Source organism: Balaenoptera ricei, chromosome 4, assembly GCF_028023285.1.
Source record: "Balaenoptera ricei isolate mBalRic1 chromosome 4, mBalRic1.hap2, whole genome shotgun sequence".
Classification (NCBI taxonomy): domain Eukaryota; kingdom Metazoa; phylum Chordata; class Mammalia; order Artiodactyla; family Balaenopteridae; genus Balaenoptera; species Balaenoptera ricei.
Window position 1 is genome coordinate 33174204 of NC_082642.1, and position 21110 is coordinate 33195313.

At 44.8% G+C, this 21110-nt stretch overlaps 2 protein-coding genes across 2 annotated transcripts in view; one reads left to right on the forward strand and one right to left on the reverse strand.

Moving 5' to 3' along the window:
* PP2D1 (protein phosphatase 2C like domain containing 1) overlaps positions 1-19603 on the reverse strand; it is a 40398-nt gene extending 20795 nt beyond the window's left edge. The window contains exon 1 of the mRNA XM_059919946.1: positions 19533-19603. Within this exon, the coding sequence (XP_059775929.1) occupies positions 19533-19603 (71 nt within the window). The remainder of the gene's footprint in view (positions 1-19532) is intronic.
* KAT2B (lysine acetyltransferase 2B) overlaps positions 19507-21110 on the forward strand; it is a 103123-nt gene continuing 101519 nt past the window's right edge. Inside the window, exon 1 of the mRNA XM_059920402.1 lies at positions 19507-19898. Within this exon, the coding sequence (XP_059776385.1) occupies positions 19602-19898 (297 nt within the window). The 5' untranslated portion in view covers positions 19507-19601. The remainder of the gene's footprint in view (positions 19899-21110) is intronic.

Genomic DNA, 21110 nt, shown 5'->3' on the forward strand with positions numbered 1-21110 from the left:
GTGGGAGGGTCCCCTGACTTGCTGGTGGACCTCTCTGCGTGGAATGTTTGCTACATCACCTGGAACCTCAGTCAGAACTCACTCTATGATTCTGAAGCACTGTGAAGCAATAAGGTCGCAAATTGTGTTAAGTAACAAACTTGTCTTTGAAATTTCTGAAAGAAGGATCATTCATTGAATAGACTGCCTTATGCCTGCATACTAAGACTTAAAAAATGAAAAGAGTGACTATCAATTAATGTACAGCTGTCTTCCCACTCAGGGGTAAGGTATCTCAAGCCATCTCTCCAGGACACCCCTTCCTACCTGCCCTGGAGGGTCTCCCCATCCCCACTCCCATCCTGCCACCCCAAGTCACTGCTTGAAAGGTACAGGCTTTTTGTTTTTTGGACTGTCTTTATTTCTTGAGGCTGACTTTATTCCTGGTCGATATCTTTAGTTCCTAGGTTCTTAATCCACAGCGGCCTTCCACTTTCTCACCCCAGGCCTGGATTAGAACTAGAGTCTTAGAACAGCTTGTTTGCATATTGAAGAAGACTGAACAAGCCCGACTACTTACCGGACATCACCACAAGCACGTATCCCAGTCAACCCCAAATTAACATGTCCAAAATGGAACTCACCACCTTTCCTCCAGAATCATCTCCCACCATTAACTTGGTTAGGCTAGAAATTATGTTTTCCAGAATCCTTTTCCCTGTGTGGTTCCAGGTTAGACTTGCAAGAAAGGAATTTGGGGGCAGGACATCTGAACTCCGCTATGGTTCAATGAGATGACCCCAGATGCAGAGGTGCCTAGCAGGTCCAGCTTGTCCTCGCTCCCTCTACGTTGCCAACAGCAGCCCCAGATCCACCAGCAAGTGGACCCCCAAAGGCAAATACTCCCTCCAGATTCCTCCATCAGCATGCCTTCTGTGGTCCTACTTCAGTGGCTGGATATCCTTGGCTTCTCAGACTGGCTAGGGACTCCTCTGGTCCTTCCAGCTCCCTTTCCCAGATGTTCAGTTGCCCGGCTCCTTCCACAAATCGTGTGAGGTCAGATTTCAACAATGAATTCATTTTTTTTTTTTTTTTTTTGGTCTGCGCCAAACGGCATGTGGGATCGATCTTAGTTCCCCAACCAGGGATCAAACCCATGCCTCCTGTATTGGAAGGCCACAGTCTTAACCACTGGACGGCCAGGGACGTCCCCCAGAATGAATTCCTTATTCCATAATTCCTTCACACCACTCCTGCAGGTGTACTGCCTGCTCACTCCCAGCAGCTGTATCACACCCATGCCACGTCAGTGTGGGAAGCTTACCGAGGCGGTTCTTTCAAGCAAGTCCTGAATCTCCTGTCAGCTCCAGCTCCCGGGCGGGGTCAGGTATCTCTCTCGGGGTGGCTGAGTGTTCATATCTCCACATGCAGCCCTCAGGCCCGCTGGTGATTAGGGTTGTAGGAAAACCTCCTTACAAAAGTGGCTTAGGATCAACTTCTTTCCTGAGAGGCAAAAATAGAGAAAACATATTCCTGAAATACTTTGCAAGGGAGCAGTTGGGTCTATCTCTACGTGGATTCTCAGTAGCTTCTTTTCTTCCAAAGTGTATTTGCTGTCTGTTAATTTTGTCTATTAATTGATTAATTATCTTATGTTATTTCTTTTATTGACAAAAACATGTACTTCTATTTGTTTATTAGACACCCAATGACACCTTTTTAAAATAGTCAAACAGTACAGAAGTATGTAGAGGAAAAGAAGAGATCTTCCTTTCCCCAAAGTTACCACTGCCAAAAATTGGGTGTAAATTGTTCCAGACCGGTTTCTATGTATTTTCATATGTATGTGCATGAAAACATAGACACAGTCTAATTTGAAATTCAGGTTTAATTTGCTTACAGTCAGTTGCAGAAATTCTAAATGTACAGCTTGATGAATTTTTATACAGGAATACACTTGTAGACTCCATTAAGTCTTGTTTTCTTTTTTTTTTTATTAATTAATTAATTTATTTTTGGCTGTGTTGGGTCTTCGTTTCTGTGCCAGGGCTTTCTCTAGTTGCGGCGAGCGGGAGCCACTCTTCATCGCGGTGCACGGACCTCTCACTATCGCGGCCTCTCTTGTTGCAGAGCACAGGCTCCAGACGCGCAGGCTCAGTAGTTGTGGCTCACGGGCCTAGTTGCTCCGCGGCATGTGGGATCTTCCCAGACCAGGGCTCGAACCTGTGTCCCCTGCATTGGCAGGCAGATTCTCAACCACTGCGCCACCAGGGAAGCCCCAAGTCTTGTTTTCTGTATCTTAAAAAATAACATGGCAGCATAATCATAATATTATTCTGTAAATGTTTCCCATCACTTACTAGTATGGGGTCTAGTATGGGGTGATGATTTTTTAGGTTGATAGTCAGTACCTATCAACCTACCCCATTTTTTTTTTTTTTTTTTTTTCCATGCTGCATGGCCTGTGGGATCTTAGTTCCCCGACCAGGGATCAAACCCTGCTCCTCGGCAGTGAGAGTGCTGAGCCCTAACCACTGGACCGCCAAGGAATTCCCCCTACCCCATTCTTTTTAACCACTGTATTATATTCTACAGTAAGTGTAAACATGTAACATAGATTATTGAACCATTTACCTGTAATGATGGAAGTGGTTGCTTTTGTTCTGTTTTGTTTGCTATAATAACATTACAATGAACATGAACACAGCGGTCCAGGCCTCTTCATGTGGTGCTGCTGCTTGAGGGATGTCCGACCCACGGAGAGTCAACACGGCAGAATGGAAGTAGCAAAGGCTTAGGAGCACGCCGGCTGGACTCGAATCCCAGCTTGCTGCTGGCTTGTTGGTGCTCTTAGGTTATCTAGCCATTTGGGACCCCAATTTTGTCAGTGGTGAAATAGAGATAATATTAGGAACCTTGCTGGCTGATGTGAAATGAGCGATGTCTGTCAAACACTGAGCACAGTGTACAGCATAGATGCTCAATACGTAATTGTTATTATCATTAATATTAACTTAGTAACGTTATTTAGTCTCCCCACGTTCCACAACCACCTCTGCATAAACATTTCCATTAAATTCTCTCCCCATGATCTACTTTCACCTATTTGTTTCTTTCTGCTCACTTTCGGCCCTGCTTATGTCTATATCTATCCTCACCACCCTAGCTCCATGTCACCTTTACACACACACACACACACACACACACACACATATGTAATATGTACATATACATGTTTCAAAAGCAACTTAAAAGAGTGGGCAGGAAACGATGCAAAGCTATTTCAGAGTCTTAAGACTTTAATAGTCTTTTTTTTTTTTTTTTTTTTTTAATTTATCTTTGGCTGCATCAGAGCTTAGTTGCGGCATGCAGGCTCTTCGTTGTGGCACGCGGGCCTCAACTCTAGTTGTGTGGGCTTAGTTGCCCTGCGGCATGTGGGATCTTCCCAGACCAGGGATTGAACCCACATCCCCTGCATTGGAAGGTGGATTCTTAACCACTGGACCACCAGGGATGTCCCAAGCCTTTAATATTCTTGAGAACATCATGTGTCCACTAAAATGACAACTTGTACTAAGTTTGCCCAAATATAAAGAAAAAACAAAGCAACCTTCTAAGGTGGAGGATTACATAATTAATGTACAAAAAATAATTTGAAATACAAGAGAAAAGAGAACCCACTAGATATTACAACAAGAAAATAATTTAATTAGAAATAAACCCGGGACTTCCCTGGCTGTGTAGTGGTTAAGAATCAGCCTGCCAATACAGGAGACACGGGTTCGATCCCTGGTCCGGGAAGATCCCACATGCCGCGGAGTAACTAAGCCCGTGTGCCACAACTACTGAGCCTGTGAGCCACAGCTACTGAAGCCTGCGTGCCTAGAGCCCATGCTCCGCAACAAGAGACGCCACCGCAATGAGAAGCACGCTCACCGCAATGAAGAGTAGCCCCCGCTCGCCGCGACTAGAGAAAGCCCGCACGCAGAAATGAAGACCCAACGCAGCCAAAAAAAAAACCAAAAAGAACGTTTAAAAAAAAAAAAGAAATAAACTCAAAAAAAGTATGAGGGAAAAATTCATATGAAAAAACTGTAAAACACTACCAAGAACATAAAAGAAAATACGAATAAAGGCAAAGACTCATCTATGTTTTGGATTGGAAAACTCAATATTGCATAGATGTCACAAACATGGCCGAGGATGTGGAGCCATGAGAACTCCTAAACAATACACTACTGATGGGAGGGAAAATCAGGACCATCACTCCAGAAAACAGCGTTGCCCTACCCGGTAAGTTGAAAATCCCAAGGACCTGCAAACTATGGCCTGTGGGCCCATCTGGCCTCTACCTGTTTTTATGTAGCCTGCAAGCGAAGAATGGTTTTTACATTTTTAATTGGTTGAAACAAACCAGAAATACAATATTTTGTAGCATGTGAAAGTTATTCAAAATCCACGTATCAGTGTTCACAAATGAAATATTAAAACACAGCCACGCTCGTTCTCACAGGGATTGTCTTTGGCACTTTCGTAATACGATTTCAGAATTGAATAGCTGCAACAGAGACTACAGGGCCTTCAGAGCTTAAAACAGTTACTACCTGGTCCTTCCCAGAAAAAGTTTGCCACCCTCTGTCTGGCCCAATGCCTTATGCCTGTAAGTCCATTTCGAGTAATTTGCTCTATAGAAACAATTGTGGGTATGCACCAGGAGGCATGCATCAGAGCAGTTATATTAGCATAGTTGATAGTCAGGAAAAACTGGAAACAACCCAAATATCTCTCAACAAGAGTATGTTAGTTATCTATTGCTGCATAGTGAACTACCACGACTTAGTAACTTAAATCAACATATATTTATTACCTCATGACTTCTGTGCAGCACAGCTTGGGTGGGTCTTCTGTAAGGCTGCCATCAGATATTGGTCAGAGCTAGGTCCTCATTAGGAGGCTCAGCTAGGGCAGGATACACTCACAAGTTCACTCAGGTCGATAGCAGAGTTCATTTCCTTGCATTTCCAAGACGGAGGACCCTGGCTTCTTGCTGACTGTTCACTGGATGTAGCCCTCAGTTTCCAGAGGCTGCCCTCAACCTTCTTGCCATGTGGGCCTCCCAACATTGCATCCATGGATAAATCTTAAATGCATGTTACTAGGTAAAAGATGCCAATCCGAAAGGGCAACATATTGTATGATTCCGGCTACACAACTTCTGGAAAAGACAAAACTACGGAGATAGTAAAAGGATCAGTGGTTTCTAGGGGTTGGGGGGTGGGAGGGATAAATGGGTGGGCACAGGGGCTTTTTAGAGCAGCAAAACTATTCTGTATGAAACTGTAATGGTGGCTACATGCCATTATACACTTGTCAAAACTCATAGAATGTACAACACAAAGAGTGAACTTTAATGTAAACTATGGACTTTGTCAATAACAACGTATCATTGCTGGCTCATTAGTTGTAACAAATGTACCACACTATTGCCAGATGTTAATACAGTAGAGGGAAGGGAGTGAAGGGGCATGTGGGAAATCTCTGTACTTTCTGCTTGATTTTTCTGTAACCCTAAAACTGCTTTAAAAATAAAGTTATTTAATTTAAAATATGTATGTGTATGTGTAAGTAGAAACATTGTAGGAAAATATCTTTCTGGAAGTGTATCCACTAATTTTATTTTCCCAATTTGTGTCTAAATAAACAGTCAAGGGCGTAGGAAATTAGAAGATTGACCATCTTGGGCAGGAAGAGAGGAATTCCTTCACTATTAGATACCTACATCAACCATTCATTTTATATCTTGAGCACTTGCAGGAGTAGGTAGTAGATATAAAGGCCAATGAGAGTTCTCTGCACTTGAGGAGCTCAGTGTCATGGGGAAGAGAGACACACAGACGCATTACTGCGTGATAACAAAGCCGGTGTTTATTTCTTTTTCTTTTTCTTTTTTTTTTTTGGCTGTGCCACACAGCTTGCAGGATCTCAGTTCCTGGACCAGGGATCGAACCCACATCCCCGGCATTGGAAGCGCGGAGTCCCTGGACCGCCAGGGAAGTCCCTGCTTATTTCTAAGCATTCCATCCACATTGTCTCACAGCCGCACAACCTTGCAAACTAGCACCATTAACCCATTTTACAGACAAGGACCCTGAAGCTCTGGGTGGTGAGTTACCTTGCCCTGAGTAAGCAGCAGAGCTGGGAATCAAGGTCAAGTGTGTTAACCAGCAAAACGGGTGACTTTTCTACGATGCCAGGGAAAGAGGTAAAATCAATTCATTTTGGAAGAAGAGGACCGTAACAGTTGCATTTTGTGAAGGAAGTTGGAGTCTCATTATTTTGAAGTTCAAATACACTCACAAGTCTTTCCTCTCCTTTTCGCTCTTCTTGTCTTTCTTTCACTGGAATAAATTCTTTCACTTGTCATTCTCTCCTCTGAAGGCCAATCCATGACCTGTGGCTCAATGGAAAGGTGGCCAGAAAAGAAAATACTGAAAGTCACCCCACCTCCCCAGTGACACCCCTCTGCCCTGGTTTGGTGTAAACCACCCGTCAAGTTCAAGTTTCCTGGATGTTCCACAGCTAGGATCATAAAAGTGGGGACGACGGTCACCAGCCTGTGTGGAAGAGAGTTATATTTAGCTGTCCTTTAGGAGCTGGATCTCTGGATATCACAGAGATTCTGGTACAGCCTGTTACTGTTTGAGGGCTTCTGGGCCTGAGGCAGAGAAAAGGGAGTGGGTGGCTTGCTGACAGTTTTTATAAATACCCAGTATTTATTCAATGGCAGAAACACACAGAACACACAGAGCATGAGAGGAAAGGACACAGCTCAGCTCCATTCATCCGCTGGGCCCAGGACCAAGCTCTTCTAGTCTGTCCTGAGCCAGCTGCAGCCCTGTGTCTGGGGAAGTCACCTGCCTGCCTGCTGGAGAGGGAAGGAAGGAACAGGGAACAATGACGCCCTTGTGAAAAGCCAAGGTTTTTGTGTGTTTGGTTTTGTTTTTTAAGTTTATTTTCTAATCAGGTCACTCCTCTGCTTAAATCTTTTCAGTAGCCAGCCACTGTTTTTAGGATAAAGGTCAAAAGCCCTGATATGGCAGATGAAGCTGTGTAGAAAGCCCCAGCCTGTCTCTTCCCACTGTCCCTTTCTTTTTCTTCTTTTTCTTTTTTTTTGCCACACCGCACGCAGCTCGTGGGATCTTAGTTCCCCTGACCAGGGATTGAACCCAGGATCTCGGCAGTGAAAGTGCAGAGTCCTAACCACTGGATTTCCAGGGAATTCCCCCACTGACCCTTTCTTTAACGTTCCTCAATCATGTCCACACTCTGCACACCTCAGGCCTGTACATGCTATTCCCTCCACTCTGAATGCTTTTCCTTCCTTGTCACTCAGTTAATTCTAACTCATTCTTAGTTTCTCAGCTAAAACATCACTTCCACAAGCTGAACTTGAGCACCGTCAGAAAAGTGTTTCCCCGGGCTTCCCTGGTGGCACAGTGGTTAAGAATCTTCCTGCCAATGCAGGGGACAGGGGTTCGAGCCGGGGTCAGGGAAGATCCCACATGCCATGGAGCAACTAATCCCGTGAGCCACAACTACTGAAGCCCGCGTGCCTAGAGGCCGTGCTCCGCAACAAGACAAGCCACCGCAATGAGAAGCCCACGCACCACAATGAAGAGTAGCCCCTGTTCTCCGCAACTAGAGAAAGGCCCGTGCGCAGCAAGGAAGACCCAACGCAGCCAAAAAAAAAAAAAAAAAATTAAAGTGTTTCCCGATGCCTCACGTGAATCCTCCGTCCTTAAACGCCTTCACAACTCCTGATACTTTCCTTTATTTGAGTTTCTAATGATGCATTTGTGTGATGATTTAATTAATGTCTGTCTCTCCAGTCCTGCCTTGCTTGCCATTTTCACCCGGGGGCCAATGCATAGATTTATAATAAGCAGATATACCTGCCATGTGGGAAGAGTTCCATAAATATTTGTCAGATAAATAAATGAACACGTGAAATAAGTGTTTGCGCACTTAAATATTTAGGTGTTTTTTTTTTTTTTTGGCTGTGCCCGCACAGTTTGCAGGATCTTAGTTCCCCGACCAGGGATTGAACCCATGCCCTCAGCAGTGAAAAGCCCAGAGTCCTAACCACTGGACCTCCAGGGAATTCCCTATAAATATTTAGTTTTGAATAAAGGGAGTAAGAAAGATCCTGATCCTTTTCCCTCAGTTCTCAGTTCTTAGCAGTGCCTTAGTCTGAGGATCCTGCCCCAGAAGCTGACCAAGAGCAGAGCTAAGAGAAAGAAGAGTGGAGTGTGAGAAACTCTTAGACTCTGTTGGGAACTTGGCCACCAAGCAGTTTTACCCTCTACAGCTGTGCTGTCCAAAATGGTAGCCACTAGCCACGTGTGCTATTTAAGGTTAACTAGTTAAAAGAAAGTTAAAATGTTAGTTCATCAGTGTCATCGGCCATGTTTTACATGCTCAATGGCCACATGTGGTCAGTAGCTACCATACTGGATAGTGCCGAAGTAAAACATTTTCATTATCACAGAAAGCTATATTGACTAGTACGGCCCTAGAATGAAAAATAGCCTCCTCTGCACAGAAAAGAGGAGGTGGGGAACAGACTCTGCACCTATTATTATTATTATCGTCTGTATTCCACATAATTCCAGGTGCTGCAGCTGAATGTTCTTTATCTGTAGCTGGGACTCCTAAATGCTTCCCATCAGAGTTTTTATAAAGATGAAATTTGTTATAACACATGTTCAGGCCCTTAGTCAGCTCTCAGTAAACAGTAGCCAACATCAAGGAACCCTTCCACACTGTTGGTGGTAATGTAAATTGGTACAACCTCTATGGAGAATAGTACGGAGGTTCTTTAAAAAACTAAAAATAGAGCTACCATATGACCCAGGAATCCCACTCCTAGGCATATACCTGGAGAAAGCCATAATTCGAAAAGATACATGCACCCCATGTTCACTGCAGCACTATGACAATAGCCAAGACATGGAAGCAACCTACATGTCCATTGACAGAGGAATGGATAAAGATGTGGTAAATATATACACTGGAGTATTACTCAGCCATAAAAAAGAACGAAATAATGCCACTTGTGGCAACATGGATGAACCTAGAGATTGTCATACTGAGTGAAGTAAGTCAGACAAAGACAAATATATGATATCGCTTATATGTGGACTCTTCAAAAAGGGTACAAATGAACTTATTTACAAAACAGAAATAAAGTCACAGATGTAGAAAACAAACTCACGGTTACCAGGGGGTAAGGGGGAGGAGGGATAAATTGGGAGATTGGATTGACATATACACACTACTATATATAAAATAGATAACTAATAAGGACCTACTGTATAGCACAGGGAACTCTACTCAATACTCTGTAATGGCCTATATGGGAAAAGAATCTAAAGAAAGAGTGGATATATATATATATATATATATACACACACACACATATGTACGTATAACTGATTCAATTTACTGTACACCTGAAACTAACACAACATTGTAAATCGACTATACTCTAATAAAAATTTAAAAAAACAAAAACAAGCAAACAAAAAAACAGTAGCCACCATTGTCATCAGCTGTAAGTTAAAGGGGTTAAAATCAGGAGAGAGTCTGGTATAAGTTACTTAACTTCTCTGAGCCCCAAGTTCCTCATCTCTACAATGGAGATAATAGCCCTCACGTCCTGGTAAGGATTAGAAGGAACATTTCGCAGAAAGGGATTAGCACAGTGCCTACCATGTAGTAAGTACCCCCAAACTGTTAGTTATTCTTCTTTTATTATTGTTGAGTGCTACAACAAATTTGATTTTCTCCTAGATCAACTCAGAAATTGGATTCCAGCTGTTAAAACGTTCCAGGTGTGTGTCTAAAGCTGTGAGGATGGGGCCAGCAGTGTTAACTTCCTGAAGCTTTCATTTGGTTTGCTGAGGGCTGGCAGCCCAACCTGTAAGTCAAATGATTAGCAAGAATCGGTTAAATTCCCTTTGGTCAGACCCACATTCCTGAGATGCCCAAAACTTCTCACTAGGCTGAGAAGTGCCTGACATATGCGGTAGGTCAGAATTCTGCAAAAAGAATTAGGTATCTTTAACAACTGAGCTTTTAATTTGGCCTCAGCTAGATTCCCCTAATGTCTCCTGTCAATTCTGCTGGCTCTGTTTTCTTCCAAATTTTAGACTTGTTTCCATAAGGCAACCACATTCCAAACAGGATATGTATGTTTGTATTTGGAGGGTGGAGAGTGGGAAAAAGAGGGAGGGAAAGGATGTTTAATCTGATATCAAGTTAAAACCAAGAGAGGAAAAGGGTGGGTGGCAGAAAGGGATCCCTAATATTTATGGAATACACATTATTTGCCAGACGATATTCTAAGCACTTTTTTCTCATGGACTTTTTTTTCTTCTTTTTCTTTATTTTTTTAATTCAAAATTATACATAACTACCCGGTCAAAATGTAATCGTATTTAAAGTGTACAAAATGTAAATGTATGTTCATCCAAAAAAAGGTGAATGACATGAATGTAAAAACATTTAAAAATTCAAATTATTTTTTATGTTTCAAAAAATGCTCTTTCTTCTGCCATAGTCAAAGCGCCCTTTCAAAACTAAAAGGCAAAATGAAGTTATAGTTAATCACTATCAAATTTTTAGTCAAAGATATTGAAATACGCTGAATGTTTTATTAGCTTTTTAGAAAATTCAATGACGTCTTCCTAAATAATTTTATAAAACTGTTCACATTCTGTGCATTCAATGTTCATCTATTTGCCAATGAAAAAGTCTATTTCGTGCTTCCCGGAGATAACGTTTAGATCTATAGACATATACATTTAAGGGTAAAATGAATTCCTTAACATTACAAAATGTTCCTCAGACACTGGGCAGCGTTAGTGAATGTGGCGCTAGTTGATGAGGACCCTCAGAACCATGAATTGGAACACAAAGGGAAGAAAGAAAACGGCTGCTTGGTACTCTGGGAAAGAATACTTTGTTATGCAAGAATCTTTTGCATTCATGCTTAGAAGGAGGATTTGACAAGTTAATTAATTTGTCTTTTCTCTTACCTAAGCATTCCTGCCACTCAAATCCTTCCTGCACTCCAAAACTGTGCCTCTTTCACATGCAAAACTTCTCAGTATTCCGATGCAGGCGCCTTCTGTTTCCAGGCTCAAGGACAACAGATGCGAGGGAGTGCGTCTCAGGCAAGGGCTTGATCTTGCTGGGTAGAAGGGTGAAGTCTAGGTTTACGGGGTTGCCCTGTCTGAAGCTCATACCAGGTGACAAGTGACAAGTGACAGAGATGCCCCCGCCTCCACTTTGTCTTTGAGCGTTTATGACACGAGCGATTCTTTAAACTGTGGACCCCAGTGTAGGGGCTCCTTTTGCCTGAGGCCAAGGGTGGTCCTGCTTTAAAAACGAATTAAAGAGCCTGCAGTCTTTAATGGGAGTATCAAGACTATTCTTAAAAGGCAATATTACAGGGAACTCTCAGTAAAGATTGAGCTAGAAGGCCATGCTCTAAGGCAATCCTTATGCTCCAAACATTTCACACGATAGTTTAGAAATAAAATACAAAGAGAAAGTTTAATAAGATGGTGACCATGACCACTGCCACCTCACACTATACTCAGTAATTGACTGAGTTGCAAGAGAGATGTACATGTGAGAGATAAGGTCAATAAAACTCAAAGAACGCATAGGAGAGTATCTTTACAAACACGGGCTAGGCAAAGAGTTTTTAAATGGGACACATGGAAGCACTAAACATAAAATAAAATACCAACAAATCAAACCCATAAAAGTAAAAGCTTCTGATCATCAAAGGACACGCAAAAGAGTGAAAGAGCAAGTCACAGACTAAGAGATTTGCAACATATATATCCATCGAAGGATTCCAATCCAGACTGTACATTAAAAATCTGCCACAAAATTATAAAAAATGGGTAAAAGACTAGCACAGACATTTATTTCACAAAAGATGGACATCCTAGATGCCAAGACGCAAATGAAAGTGTGCTCAATGTTATTATGCATGTTGTAAATGCTAATGAAAACCACAAAGAAATATACTACTCGACAACCACCAAAATGGTGAAAATTAAAGAGATCGACGGTACCAAAGCTTTATGAGGAGGGCGGCGCTGTCAGCCTCACACACTGTGGGCAGGAGTATAAATTGGTACAATCATTTTGGGAGGGACAGGACCTATTAAAGCTTGACATACACTTTCCCTATGATCTAGCAACTGTCCCCCCTAGGTATATACCCTGGAGAAATAAGCATATACGACAACGAAAAGGCATTATAAGAATATTCATAGCAACTTTATTCATAGTAGTAAAAAACTGGAAATGCTCATCAACAAGAGAATGAATAAACAAACTGTGATAGTCATAGAATAGAATACTACACAACCATAAAACTAAGTGACATATGGCACATGGAACAACATGACAGATATCATAAACATAATGGTATTCGAAAAAAAAAGCCTGACAACATGAGCCCATGCTGTATGGGCATATTTACATGAAGTTCAAGAACAGACAAGACTAATCTATGATGATGAAGCCAGAATAATGGTTGCCTTAGGGTACTAACTAGAAAGGGGCAAAGAGAAGCCTTCTTGGGTGTTGGGAATATATTGTTATATCAATCTGGATGGTGGATGACCAAGTATATGCATATATAAAAATTCATTGAGCTAGACAATTAATATAAGCATGCTTACTCCAATGTTCCTAACAGCACTATTCACAATAGCCAAGACATGGAAGCAACCTAAATGTCCATCGACAGATGAATGGATAAAGATGTGGTACATATATACAATGGAATATTACTCAGCCATAAAAAAGAATGAAATAATGCCATTTGTAGCAACATGGCTGGACCCAGAGATGATCATACTAAGTGAAGTAAGTCAGGCAGAGAAGGACCAATATCATACATCACTTATATGTGGAATCTTAAAAAATGATACAAATGAACTTATTTACAAAACAGAAGCAGACTTACAGACATAGAAAACAAACTTATGGTTACCAAAGGAGACGGGAGGTGGAGAGATAAATCAGGAGTTTGGGATTAACTTATATACCTTACACTACTATATATAAAATAGATAAACAACAAGGGCCTACTGTATACCACAGGGAACTATAATCAGTATCTTGTAATAACCTATAATGGAAAAGAATCTGAAAAACAATAGATATTTATGTACAACTGAATCACTGTGCTGTACACCAGAAACTAACACAACATTGTATTTCAACTCTACTTTAATAAAAAAATTTTTTTTAATTAGTGTGCTTACTACAGGTTTTAGTTTGTAAATGTTGACAAACATGAACAAGAAGGATACAGCCTGCCTTAGAATGTTCACTTCTGGGGAGGCAGGCACTGGGAAACTGAGATAAAGGGAGTTAGGAAGGAGGATTTCTTAAACTAATAATATATATCTCGCCGGCAAATGAAAACATTAAGAAAATGTGGTTGGTGAATGTACAGAAATTAAATCACTCCCTTTATTTTTCTATACGTTTGAAATATTTTATAACAACATACACATTTTTGTGCTTTGGGAGGATGTCATGTTACTATGCTTCACACTTTTTTGTTTGTTTGTTTGTTGTTTTCACCCAAAGTGGTTGCTGCTGTATAGCACCTACTTTATTTTTTATTTTTTTATATTTATTTTTGGCTCTGTTGGGTCTTCGTTTCTGTGCGAGGGCTTTCTCTAGTTGCGGCAAGCAGGGGCCATTCTTCATCGCGGTGTGCAGGCTTCTCATTATTGCGGCCTCTCCTGTTGCGGAGCACAGGCTCCAGACGCGCAGGCTCAGTAGTTGTGGCTCACGGGCCCAGTTGCTCCGCGGCATGTGGGATCTTCCCAGACCAGGGCTCGAACCCGTGTCCCCTGTATTGGCAGGCAGACTCTCAACCCCTGCGCCACCAGGGAAGCCCTAGCATCTACTTTATAAATTTTGAAATACTCCACCCTGAGCTTTGATTTTTAGACCCAGAGGGTCAGCCAGCCAGGACTTAAGATTAAGGACTTGAGGAGACAGATTTTCCCTTGATAAGGAGACCCTAAACTAGAAAACCTGTCCTAAAAATCTTTTTCTTAATTTGTGAAATTATGTGTATGAACACTTTTATAGAGTTAGGGAATTAGACTCCCTCTTAACGTTTATTTTAAACAATAATCTGGCATTAACATTAGTAAAATTCATGATATTCAGACTGTTAGAGAAAATCTAGGTCATACCAAAGTTTGGTTCTTTGGAAATTTGATTTTCTTATATAATTTTCAAGCTGCTCAAAGAGATAGATACTCACATATTGCTTTAGAAAAGCAGTCAGCCATTTAGCCGGAGTTCGGAAGAAGGAGACTTCATTTCTTTTACTTACTTTGTACCTTCATTGTAAATGGTAGGTAGGCTGGGAAAACAGTCATATGTGTTAGTAATTATAAACAGAAAACAAAAGGGAAAAAACCCTCTCTCTTTACAAGGGCAGTGCTCAGCCAAACACATTTAGGCCTATTCACATTAGATATGAAGATTGCTATTAAGAACAACTAAAAATAAAAATGAATAAAATGGCACTAATGGTATTTGGTGCATAGTTAAGACTCACACTGGAAATCATGATTTAATTGCAAAGATGCTTGAAAACCAGGGACGGAGATTTTATGTTTCCCCATCCTAGGATTCATTTCATAACTGTTTTCCAGTAATTTTTCCTTAGACAGGTGATAGATTTTATTTTAGAGGTTATTAAAATAAATGTCCAGTGATCACAGCCACTTTCTAAGGCATCTTTCTCCTCCTTCTTTATTTTATATTCTCATCGAGCTGTTGTCTCTAAATAAGCAGGTGGCTGTGCTGGGAGGGAAGGGTGCCAGCCATTGGCCACACTGGGCTAAACCGGCTGTGATACCCCCTTGTCCAGACTAGTCCTTCGAGTCTGCATCCTCAGTGGGGACAATTTCAATCCATCTGTGGGCTTCAGGATGTTGGTGTATTATAGGAGGTGGGTAAGAAGGAATATGGCAAAGAGGTACTAGACGTTGGAGTAGCAGCAGATGGTCTCCATCCTTCCTTTCTTAGATGGGAAGGCATCTCCAGGCAAAGGATACTAGATGAATAGGGCCAGCCATGCTGTCTGGGGGAAGGTGTCGGGCAAGACAGCAAATGCAAAGGCCCTGAGGCAGGAAAAAGCTTCCTGAGTTAGGCTGGAGTAAACCACACACAACTGGGAGAAGGGCCTGGAGAGGTAGGCCTTGCCAATCAGGTTATGGGGTTGTGATTGTATTTTCAATGTTATGAGAAGCCCTTGGAGGGTTTCAAGCAGGGGGTTGTAGGATCAGGTTTGCACTTACAATTTTTTTTTTTTAATATTATTTTTATTTATTTATTTTTGGTTGCATTGGGTCTTAGTTGCTGCACGTGGGTTTTCTCCAGTTATAGCAAGTGGGGGCTACCCTTTGTTGTGGTGCACGGGTTTCTCATTGTGGTGGCTTCTCTTGTTGCAGAGCACAGGCTCTAGGCACGCAGGCTTCAGTAGTTGTACCACGTGGGCTCAGTAGTCGTGGCTTGTGGGCTCTAGAGCGCAGGTTCAATAGTTGTGGCGCACGGGCTTAGTTGCTCCGCGGCATGTGGGATCTTCCCAGACCAGGGATTGAACCCCTGTGTCCTGCAGTGGCAGGCGGATTCTTAACCACTGCGCCACCAGGGAAGTCCCTGCACTTACAATTTTAAAACTCTACCACGAAGAGGGGGATCATGGTAGAGCAAGGGAAGCAGAGAGTCCAGTTTGCAGGTAGAAAGAACTACTACTATTTATTGAGAACTTTCTTTGAGTGAGGCACTGGGAATATAAAAATGAGAAAAAGAAGTTTTACTCTCAAGGGAGCCCAGTAAAGGCAACGACATTTAGGAGTCGGCTGTGGATCTTTCTAAATCTTTCTCTGGCTTTTGCATTTTTATATGCATTGACTGAACACATAGAGAATTGTACTTACATGCCAGCGTGAGTTTGCTTTTAATATAGATGGTATTATACTGTACAGGGTTCATTCAGCAGCATTTCCTGGAGATCTACCTGTGCTATTACATTTGTATAAAAGTCATTCTTTGTGATAGCTGCATACTATTCTATAGTATTAATAAGCCAGAACTAACCTCCAGGAGTCAACCTGCTCCCTCAATTCCTACTCCCCAAGCCTTTTCTTTCCTAATTGTGGTTTGCTTACCTCAGCAAGTTGTGTTAAACTAAATGAAGAGGTAAACTGAGGCAAGCTTGAACTACCAGAAATTGAGATTACACAGGAATAGCATGGGAATTGCAATTTAAGGAAATGCAAACCACAGCAAGCTAAGGGCGACTGTGCTGGTGTGTGGGTGGGCTGTATTTATGGGGTGGGGGAGAGCAAAGACGAGGAGTCTGGTTGCAGTCTCAGCAGTAAGTTCATTGGCTTGAGGACGGGAAGAGACTCTTGGCGCTTTTTCATTGGTCAGGAGGTAAATCTGGGTCTTGTGTATAACAGCCTTTAGGGCAAATCAGTCTCTCCGTTCTTAAGTTCCAAGTTCCGTTCTTTTCAGGGCACATGCAGGAGATTTCCATTTTAGATGGACATCCTTTCACAGTTGTGAATACTTTGTAAATGAAAACATTGCCTTTTCTTTTCTTGGTGCTCACTTCATAAAAGGACTGCACACAGGAGCTCACTAAATGCTCACAGCAGCCTGATTATGCAGAGGCAACAAGCCTCCCGAATCCTTTGCCCTTGAACTGTCCTTGCCTGGTGCTCATAACACACTTTGAATAAGGCCTTGAAACTGTGGGCCTTCAGCCTAAGGCAGTATGTCATCTGGGTGCTCTGAGCAGGGAAATAATGAAAAATAATGTTCAGTCGATGTCACAAGCCATTCACCATTCAGACAGTGATGGTTTTCAGGGCCGGTTGAAATGAGGTTGTTTTCTTCTGCTTCAGAACATCCTGGAAATAGCCTGCCTCCTGAATTCTGGGGACAGCTTGGGAGGAAGGGGTGATGGGTGAGTTAATATTGAAGCTGGGCTGCCCCCCCCCCAACATTTTATGATGAAAATTTCAAACATAGAAGATTTTAAAAACCGCACAGTGAACACTCTTATACCTACTACCTAGATTCAACTCTTAACATTTCACATTTCACTCTACTTGCTTTATCTTGTATCTATCTGTTCATCTGCCTATTAGCACATTCACAGATGCATCAATCCATCTTTTTTTTTTTTAACATCTTTATTAGAGTATAATTGCTTTACAATGGTGTCTTAGTTTCTGCTTTATAACAAAGTGAATCAGTTATACATATACATATGTCCCCATATCTCTTCCCTCTTGCATCTCCCTCCCTCCCACCCTCCCTATCCCACCCCATCTTTTTTTTTTTTTTAATGCTTCTTAAAGCATACTGCATATATCAGGACACTGCACCCCTAAACTTTCAGCAGGTGCACCACCAACTAGACTTTAATATTTAAAAATTTTTTAATATATGAGGGATATTTTTATCCAGTGAAATGCACAGATCTCAAGGGGGCCATCAGTTTGACAAATGCCTACATTGTGGAACCTAAACCCCTATCAATATCTGCTGACATCATGATATTGGACTTTGTTCATGGGATCTCAGTCTTTAAGACTCCCATCCAGCTTAGGCAAGAATCATAAAAATCTGCAAAACACCTCAGTAGAGCCAGAAGCAAGTAACAGTAGTAAAGCGGAGCATATCAAGCTAAGAAAAGAAGCCCCAGGTAACTGTCCTGGTGGAACCAGAGAGTCTACAGTTTCAGACCTTGAGACGGGACTCAAGTTGGGAGAGGTTATTTCCTTTTGTGCTGTTTAATGTCACTGTCTGGATCTACAAACTTAAAAAAAAAAAGTTCATTTTTACATATCACTTTGCATTAAAAGTCAAAAGAACACAGAGAAACTAGAAAAAGGATAGAGAAAATTAACTGGAAAAAAACGGGATGGGAAGGGGAATATTTCCAGGGAAAAGCACATTTCTGCAGGCGGTCTGGCCGGAGCTGGGCAAGAGCTTTACTGTATGTAAAGAAGTTGATTAATACGCACATTATGACCCATATTATACAGAAATTATGACTCACATTACAAAAGCAGGGCACTTGTGAAGGGTCCTGAGATACAGTGCTAGGTTTTCAAAAACTGCTTTAGAGAGGCCAACCAAAGGTGCACAATTTCAAATGAAAAAAACTGAAACGTGGTCTCCGAATTACTAAACACCACCTTCATTGTCATCAACAATGAAAACGACAGTTTGCAACAGTTTCAACAAAGTTGAAAACGCTGAGTCGAGTTTTTTCCTTTTTTTTTTTTTTTTTTTAAGTTTGAGGCCAAAATCAACACATTCTTTTGGATGCTGCTTAATTTTTTTTTCATGGTTAATATGCATGCTGGTGATATCAAAATTGAAAACTATGGAACATTATAGAAAAGAAAGTGAGGTTATACTCCAACTCTGCAGAGATGAGACCTATTAGCAAACTTTTCCCACTGCGCTTAGTTTTCATTGTGACCCTGCTTTTGGGACGACAGTTCTTTTAACAACCAGCACTTTCATACAAAAATTACAGAAAATATCGATTAACAGTCTTTTCCTTCCTCTGGCAGATGCAATCCAGAAATTGATTATAGGATGAAAGCGTTCTCAATTAAAAGAGAGAAGGTGGACGGAAAAGTATCTAAAAAGAGAAATGGAAAACATCACGCCTTTAGTTTGGTGAATTGGCAACAAAGAAAAGGATTAGCATGGACGGGTACTTTTCAAAAATATTTTTTTTTTCTCTGGCTCCCGCTAGGGTGGAGGAAGTTGCCTCTGTTCCGAGAGAGGGTGGAATGGAGCGAAGGAACAAATGATGGGAGTCTCCCCCGCGCTCCTGCCGCGCCCCCTCCCTCCGCCGGGTCAGCTTGTGGGGCGCGGGGTGGGCTGCCGAGACGGAGGCGGCCAGCAGGTGCCTGGGCTCCGGCCCCTGCCCCCCTCCCCCTCCCCCTTCCCCCGGGCTTGGCCTCGCCCCCTGGCGGGCGAGCGCAGGGTGCCAGGCGCGGGGTGGGGGGCGCACGCTCGGCAGACAGCGGGACAGAGCCGAGGGGTGGGGGCGGGGGGCTGGCCCCCAACCCTACCGAGAGGCCGGCACCCGCCGCCCGCACCCCAGGGCCATGTCGGCGGCCCGGGCGCCGAGCGGGGCCCCGGGGAGGAGAGCCGGGGGAGGGCGTGTGCAGTGGCGGCGGCGGCCGCGGAGCCGCTAGTCCCCTCCCTCCTGGGGGAGCAGCTGCCGCCGCCGCCGCCGCCGCCGCCACCGTCAGCGCGCGGGCCGCGGCCGGAGCGAGCCGGGCGGGTGGCGCGCGGGGGAGGGCGGGGGCGGGGAGGGGGGTGGGCGCAGGGGCGGGAGGGCGCGGGGGGAGGGTCTCGCGCTCCTGGCGACCAGAGCCCGAGAGGGAGACCCTGGCGGCGGCGGCGGCGGTGGCGGCGGCGCCTGACACTCGGCGTCTCCTGCCGTGCTCCGGAGCGGCATGTCCGAGGCTGGCGGGGCCGGGCCGGGCGGCGGCGGGGCGGGGGCCGGGCTCGGGGCGCTGCCCCCACCGCCCCCCGCGCCCCCGCCCGCGCCGCCGCAGGGCTCCCCTGGCGCCGCCGCCGCCGCCGCCGGGGGCTCGGGCGCCTGCGGACCGGCGACGGCGGTGGCGGCGGCGGGCACGGCCGAGGGGCCGGGAGGCGGCGGCTCGGCCCGGATCGCAGTGAAGAAGGCGCAGCTGCGCTCCGCTCCGCGGGCCAAGAAACTGGAGAAACTCGGCGTGTACTCAGCCTGCAAGGTACGCGCTCGGCGCCCGGCCGGCCCGAGGGGCCGCGGCCGGGCCCGCGGGACCCCCTCCCCCTCCCGCCCCCGCCTCCCGCCCGGGGCCGCGGCACCGCGGAAGTGCTGCTGTCGCCCGCGCCCAATTAGCTGCTTCTCGGACCAGAGTGCTGTCGGGTGGGAAGGAGGGATCGCCGCGACCGAGAGCCTTTCCTTCCTCCCCCTTGGAAGGAGTTGCCTCCGCATCCGAGCTCCTGGGCTGCCCTGGGGCTTTGTTGCTCTGTAGGAGCTCGCCGGAGGCGCCTCCCAGGGAGTGGAGCGGGGCCAAGGCAACATCTTTTGGGGGACCTGAGCGCCCCCTCTCCGCCCTCCTCTCCCCGCGTCCCACTGGGCGGAGCTGGGTGGAAGGAGTGAGGCTGGAATAGGATTCCGGACTCCCGGCGCTTTGGGAGCTCGAAGGGGCGGAATGCGCGGGGTGGGCGGCGCAGCCCCAAGCTAGGGTCCTGGAGCTCTGGGCGCCCTCGGCCGGGGGCGGAGGCGCTGCGGCGCGCGGTGACAGCCCAGTCATTACTGTATTTTTACTTGTTTAGTTGAAACGCTGCCCCAGCCTCTCGGGGTGTAAACAGGATTTGGCAAGGTGACGGCCCAGTGCGGCGGGCGCTACTGCTCAGTTTGAGGACGCGCGTTTCTGGCCATCCCCTCTCCACCCCAGCTCCGGGCACCCCGCCGCCCCTTAGCTGCGGATCCAGATGTGGGCGCCGTGCTCCCGGGGTGGGAGGACTGCCCGAGGCCGCGGGGCAGGCTGGCCCTGCGCTGTCAGCAGCGGCTTTGTTTTGACAGGGTGACAGCTGAGGGGGGCGGGGACTTGGCCTTGTCAGCTTCTGCGGCCTGTGGCTGAAGCGGGGAAGAGACACACACACACACTCATACACCTCCCCCGTGTTCCTCCCGCCTGCTGCAGACAGGGTCAAGTTCCCAGATTCCAGATTCCCACAGCCCAGATGCGGTTGGCCACGTCTGAATTTGGGCGTAAGGTTATTAATCCTGCTAGAACCTCGCACCCCGGTGATGCTGATTTTAGTATTTACAGGAGCTTCTCAACCTCAGTGGAATATCTGTACTTCCTTTCTCCACATCATTCACATCCTCTTGTGCATGTTGAACACCCACTGTAGACCCGGCACTGGTTCAATACATGTTTGTTGAGTGAACGTAGGATCTAGCCCAGTGC